Here is a 6975-nt window from a genome sequence, read left to right as displayed (position 1 = left end):
GAAATGCCATATTTCAGGCTTCAGAGTATTTTCCTTCAGTTCTCTGCTTTCACAGTGAAATACATGTACTTCAAGTATAATCTTTGCTGAGTTCTAAAATTTTCGGCAGGTAGAAAAAAACCGCGGTAGAAAGGCAAACTTACCCTCCACGTATTTCAGTTTGGAAACTGAAGTTCAGAGAAAGCCATAAAAATTCAATTTAAGAAAGATTTATTGATTGCCTAGAGTGTGCATGGTACTCTATTAGACAATGAAATTCAGGCACAAAACAGACACAGGATCCCTGGCCTCAGGTACCTTATGATGTCAATTAGTATAATACAGATTAGAAACAGACAAGATACATGTCAATGCTCACTTCCTAGGATGCACATTCAAGCACAGTCATTGAAGTAATCCAAAACAGCATCTAATCCTAAATTCATTAATAAAATGTATTTGGCCCTGAAATCCACAGCACTGCAAACACGGTAATTAAGTTCCACTGCAGATAAAGTCACAAAGATGCAAACACACTGAAACCCTTACGAGGATTATTAATGACTTTTGTTATTCTGGGTCTTCTGTTTTCTTCTTATTATTGTTCGAAGCCTCCGCAACACCAGTTTATCAGACAGAAGCATGTCATCCTGTTGTTCTAGATAATCCAGTAAATTTTCGGTCCATTCGAGTGCAGCTTTGTGGCTAATATGCTTCTCCGGGTTCAGTTCTGTTTTTCTAGTCTTACTGGAAGGCGTGTGCTCGGCAGGCTTGGCCCGGTCCTCGGCACCTTCACTGTCGGTTAGCACTGGACAGTTTGAGTCATTACTCCGAGAGTCAAACCACTGATCGATATTCTCAAGGTCAACATGTTCACAGTCTTCTGTATTCTGTAAAACTGTTGCTAAGTTAGCTGCTAAGATGGCTCCTTCATCAATATTCATGCCTGAATTCTCTTCATTGCCAGGGAAAAGTTTTTTCCATGCTTTGGTTATGGTACTTGATTTTACCATGTTCCAAGCTCTCGACACTTCATAAATTGCATCTAACACTGTCAAGTTCTTCCAGAACATTTTGGGGTCAATTCCTTCATCCACGTACTTCTGGAGAAGTCCTGCTCGGTAGTATCTTTTTACTGTGGCTAGAACTCCTTGGCTCATAGGTTGAATGAGACTTGTGACATTTGGTGGTAGATATTTCACAATTATTCTACCATCATCTGAACTCAACAGTTCTTCATTTGGATGGGCTGGGGGAAAATCCAAAAGGAGCACTGCTTTCTCTAGAAGCCCCTTGGATTTCAAATGCTTCTGGACCTGTGGCACAAAGTACTTTTCAAACCACTGTCTGAAAACAGAATGTTCTATCCATGCACTTTTTTGACTGAAATAAGTGACAGGAAGGTTCGAGAGGTCAGCTCCTTTGAATGCACGAGGCTTTTTTGCTTTCCCCACAACACAAAGATTAAGTTTGTGTAAACCTGTGGCATTTGCACAACACATGATAATGATTCTCTCTCTGCTTGACCTATAACCAGAAGTACTCCGCTCAGTTTCAAGAGCTAATGTCCTTGACGGTAGACATTTCCAGAACAATCCAGTTTGATCAGCACCATAAATTTGTTCTGGTTGTAGATTCTCTCGCTCAACGAATTCCTGAAAGTTACCACAAAACTCACTGGCGGCAGTTTCATCTCCTTTCAGTTTTGTTCCTTTACCAGCAGCCTTTGGAATACCGTGGCGCTGCTTAAATCGAGTCAGCCAGCCAGACGATGCATTAAAATCACCTTCCATCCCCAGGGCGTCAAAAAAGAACTTGGCTTGCTTTGCACAAATCGTTCCAGACACTGGAATCCCCTCTGTTTTCTGTTGGTTAAACCACTCTATCATAACTCTATCCAGTTCCTCATATGTTGATGACTTCATAGATTTACGTTTGGATACCCCACTTGTAGGATCTGAACTGTTTGCATAGTTTATTATCCTTTCCTTGTTTTTTTTAATATCACGCACTGTGGATTCACCAATTCCATACACCGCAGAAAGTTTTTTGAAAGAGATGCCTTCCTCAAGTTTCTTAATAATGTCAAGCTTGTCCTTAATTGTCAACACCACACGCTTTCGTTTCCCCAACATTATATCTAGTATTTTAGACGATTACTAGAACAAGATACGTAACAACTTAGATTTGGACACAATGAGACTAGAAAATGGGGTTTTAAGGTCCCTTTCCTGCCCCCCTAGGACCTAGATGGACAGTGTGCTGGTCAATTTCCAAACAAGGCCTACATGACTCTCTTCACTTTGCTGTTTTGAAACTTACAAACTTCAAACAACAAGGACTGGCTCCACTTAATCCTACCTTCTATCTTGCCTCCTCCTCCCTTAGTTTAAGGTCTTTTCATGAACTGCGATCTCAGTGGCGATGACAACCAATATTGTACCAGCAAGGTCTCTAAAACAGTCACATTACATACTTGATTCTTGCCATCCTTATGGGCGAAGCTCTATGTTAAAGAAACTAAGACTCTGGTGGGAGTATTTGGGGCACTGTGCTAGGGAACAAAGAGTTGGAAGAAGGGCTTGCAAACCTGATAGGAAAATACAACGGGAAAACTCGCCCCTGACTGCTGTCCTTGTCAGGCAGTGCGCTGTATGGAATGCTACCTCCCCAGGCAAGGGCTGCTACACGATGTGCAAGTGAGTGGTTATGGAAATCGTAAGCAATCAGGGTAAGGCAAGCTGAACAGAAGGGAGCGGTGCAAATCAGGTGAAAGGGGACAGGCAGGAAACTGTGTACTTTAACATGACACAAACCTCCACCTCATGTGTTTGGCAACTGAAAAGGAAAAAGGTGGACAAGAAGTGGTGTCACATGATTAAAGAAAGCATCAAAAAACTTCATTGGCAGAAATCAGGACTCATGGTAGAGGGTATGGGGTGGGGGAAGGCTCAGTGAAGATGTTACGATAATCCTGGTGAAAGATGATCCTCGATGGGCCAACAGAAGTAGTTCCTGTCGGGGGCTGTATAGGCACTCGGAGCCTCCGAAACCTAAAGGAAGATACCAAAAACATTTTTCTTTCAATATCAGGGTCTGTGGCATTACCCACATCTATCCTGCGACTGTGTTGAGAAAATGAACGCCTCCTAGGAATGTGATGGCTAAATACGACACAGACTGCTTTCAGGCATTATCTAGAGTGTCAGGGCATGGGACCTGCATTGCCTACCTCCTGAAATTAAGCGGTCAGAGAGGAGCCGCGTTAGCGAGGGCCTCTCCCCGCACGGAGAGCTCCGGAACGCCGGACGTCTTTGCTCCGTGGGAGCCCGGATTCCTCCAGCGACCAGGATGTCACCGCCGCAGCCAGCAAGCGAGCGGGCGGGCGCTTGGCCCAGGGGACGCCAGTCCGCGGGCCGGGGGCATCGCTCTCCGCCTGCCTTCGCGGCGGCCAAACCAACCTGAGAGCAAATGGAGTCTCCCGAGGGAGGCTGACACCGGCGGCGGCGGCGGCGGCGGCGGCGGCGCGGCGGCGGCGGCAGCAGACAGCAGGCAGCGAGCGTCGCCGCCGGAGCCGGAAGGCGGGGGATTAGGGGGCACGCGCGCGCCCCCGCAGGAACGTTGTGTCGGCGAGGGGGCGGGGACTCCGCGGGCGAGCGCGCGGCCCGGGGGCGGGGTCTCCGGCGAGCGGGCGGGAGGGGGCGGGCGCAGCCGCCGCGGAGTCTCTGGACGCCGCGTGGGTTCTACTAAGGGCCCTGCTGCTCCAACCTGCAGACTGCTTCGCCGGCCAGCAGGGGGCGGTACAAGCTCACCTTGTCTCAGCCCTTTTCCCAGTGTCCCGGTTCCGTGGGCAAGGCTTCCTCCTCTCTCAGGTGCAATAAAAATCGCACCTTAGGAGGGCTCGCGAGAAAGCTGCGCATCCTCAGGTGTCCCGAGCGGGATGCGAATGGGGCAGGGCGAGCGCACGTGGAGCGTGTTTACAAATAGCGGCCCCGGCGTCCGCCCCTCCCAGCGCCGACTCCCGGGTATCCCCAGTCCGCCCGCCGCGGCACGACGAGCCGGAGCAAGGACCGCGAGCCAAGGTAGGAGAGAGCGGACACGGGTCCTGGCCGAAGGCAGGGAGGCTGGCTCCCCTTGGGGACTGGGGGGAGAGGAGAGGACGTGGGGCTTACAGTCTGCAGCACCCATCCGAGCGAGCCCTGGACAGGTGGGGCGCAGCGGAGGGCGGTCAAACTGGATATCAGGTCTCTCCTCCCTGGTGGGTTGCTCGAGGGTGTGAGTCACGCTCTCCGTAGAAGCTGCTCTGTGCAGAGCTGCCTGTGCCCGAGTCTGTGGGAAGCTCCCTCGTGACTTTCCTGCCGCTCCTTCACTGCCTCTGCTTGTAGGTAGTAGTAGTAAGAGAATTGCAGTTTGACAGAGGCTCCCTTGGTTTGTTTGAAACGGAGATACTGTACGTTTCTATCTTGGCATTTTAAATGGAGGGAATGCGGGCACCTGTGTGCTAATTACCCTGCGATGAACCGTGCCTTCTCCGCGTTCCCGGACTCGCTTTCCCGCTGGGCCCTCGGAGCCTTCCCTGGAGAAGGGAGCTCCGCCTTCCTCCTGTAGCACCTGTTTACCGAGGAAACGCTTTTCGTCTTTCCTTTATTACCCTTTCTTTTCTGTATAATTTGAAAAAATGGAGAAGCCTTCAGTTAAGTTTCTTTAATTTCTGAACATAAATGTCTAACCTTTTTCGTTAACATAAAGTAGCGTAGTAATTCCTCATTTATTTGCAAAGGCCACGTTGTTGCTACAATGTTTCAAAAGGGAACTGACCTGAGCATTCTTACTGCAGAAAAGAAGATGTTGATTTTAAGGCTTCTAATTATCTGACTTCCTTGCCCAGACTGCTCAATTGCCTTCCTCAAAATCGTAGCTTTCACCTGTCTGACGTGTTGGAGAATCTTTGATCTCCTAGATACACTGTGAAGTTCTAGTGGTTTTTGACAAATGTCTGCTTTTCCTGAAGGTAATCTCCGCCCTCCCCCCCCAATCAACCACTCAGTCTTGGTAGACTATTTTGGATAAAGTGCAACTTCATGCTAGTTTTGTATCATTTTTTAAAGTTTGCCTCTTTTCTCTGATAGTTGTAACAAGCGTGAAAACACTTGTATCCGAGGTATGCAACATTATTCATTCCTCAGAAGGGAAGAGAACTGACATTTACTGACTGCCAATCAAAAGACACCGGCAGAAGTTGGCAACCTGATTTTCCCCCTACTGGGGTCACTGGTCCCATGATATTTAAATGAAATGAACTCTGCCTCTTACCTCCCTCCCCCACTATCTCTGGGGTTTAATTTTCTTCCGGACACCACTTGGTCCTTTCTGTTTCTGAATCCTCCAGCTTGCTTGTGTCTTACCACTTAGAACTGTTCCCTTTTCATCACCTTGTGTAAGTTCAAATCTGGAACACAGCCCACATTCCTTGATTTCCTCAAAACACCACTTGGTAGGAGGCAGTTGTATTTAGCCAACTTTTAATAAGACTTTACCCAAGGGGGTTTCCCTGGTGGCACAGTGGATGGGAATCTGCCTGCCAATGCAGAGGACACGGGTTCGAGCCCTAGTCCGGGAAGATCCCACATGCCGCGGAGCAGCTAAGCCCGTGTGCTGCAACTACTGAGGCTGCATGCCACAACTACTGAAGCCCGCGCACCTAGAGCCGTGCTCCGCAACAAGAGAAGCCACTGCAATGAGAAGCCCACGCACTGTGGCGAGAAGTAGCCCCCGCTCACCACAAGCAACGAAGATCCAATGCAGCCAAAAATAAATTAAATTAAATCTTAAAAAAAAAGACTTTACCCAAGACAGCTTTACACGAGATCCTTTCCTCTAACAGACTTGTTCCTTTTTGTTGGGGGGGAGGGGTTGCTAATTGCAGCAGATACACATTAGAGTACAAGGGGGGAACCTTAAAATAGAATGTCTGTCAGCCTTGTTTTATTAAGAGCCTAGCTGGCCACAGGGAACTTCTCATGGCCAATTCTTTTCTTTGGGTCACAGTCTTGCCTCCATCTTGCTTTGCTGTCCTCTCCCTTCTCTCTCCAGCATTTTTCTCAAGGCCCCTTCTCTCCTTCCCTCTCAGCTGCTTGTGAAATCTTAAGATTCTTTTTCCTTTATTACGCAGAGTCATTTCGTATACTGTTCTGTTTTCTAGTTGTCCCTTACCATTCACTGTGGTTTATTCTCTAATCAAAAGACACTTCACTCCTGTGGAGTTCTGCCACCAGTATTTCTTTCCTTCTACATATACACAGTCTCTCTTAATCCTTGTAATAATACTATGAGGCTGATGTTACCTCATTTATGTACAGGGGGAAAAAGGCTAGAAAAGCGTATGAATCTATCAAACATAGGTTGTAGAATGGAGTTTTATTTGGCTTTAAAACAACATTCTCTGCCCACGCTATCACAATCGAAGTATTTAATTTAACTCAAAGACATGAAAAGAAGAAAGTGTATCATGATTACTTTTTTGCAAAATTAAAGTTACCCTTTATTAAAATGGAACTTTTGACATTAACCTACCAAGAAGGCATTCTAGTTGTGAGAGCCCTTCGAGTCTGCAGCTGTGTTCATCAGACATAGCATTTAATTTATTAAATGGGAGTTTTCTTAAAATTACTCCAAATCACCTGAAAATGGCTCATGTTTCTCACCATTACAAGCTCTAAATTCCTTTTCTGCTGAGATAATATCAGTGCAAGTACATTATGTGCCTCATTTTCAGTGGTATCCTTTATTCATAATAGTTTTGTAGCAGAATAGAAAACCTCTAGGCAGAGTAAATTTTTAATTTTAAAGGAACTGCTTCTTTGCTTTTGGGGTTCCATTTAGTTTATCATTGACCATCATCTACTTGGAGATTTTTGTTTGATACCTGAATTAGCTACTCCAATAGGCTTAGGATGAGGACATGATAACATTATTCCATATGTATTAAACTGATTT

General features: G+C 46.7%; 1 protein-coding gene across 1 annotated transcript; it reads right to left on the bottom strand.

The window, feature by feature from the left end:
* Positions 1 to 222: 222 nt before the first annotated feature.
* Positions 223 to 3535, bottom strand: TIGD2 (tigger transposable element derived 2). The gene is made up of 2 exons (XM_082652693.1): positions 3212 to 3535; positions 223 to 3032 (listed from the first exon to the last, which is right to left on the bottom strand). The coding sequence occupies exon 2, from the start codon at positions 2112 to 2114 to the stop codon at positions 537 to 539; it is 1578 nt and encodes a 525-aa protein (XP_082508819.1). The 5' UTR covers positions 2115 to 3032; positions 3212 to 3535; the 3' UTR covers positions 223 to 536.
* Between the last annotated feature and the right edge of the window lie 3440 nt (positions 3536 to 6975).

Source organism: Grampus griseus (genome assembly GCF_964374135.1).
Source record: "Grampus griseus genome assembly, chromosome: 4".
Lineage (NCBI taxonomy): Eukaryota > Metazoa > Chordata > Mammalia > Artiodactyla > Delphinidae > Grampus > Grampus griseus.
Note: the sequence above shows the minus strand (reverse complement) of the source record. Positions and strands in the feature narration are given on the sequence as shown.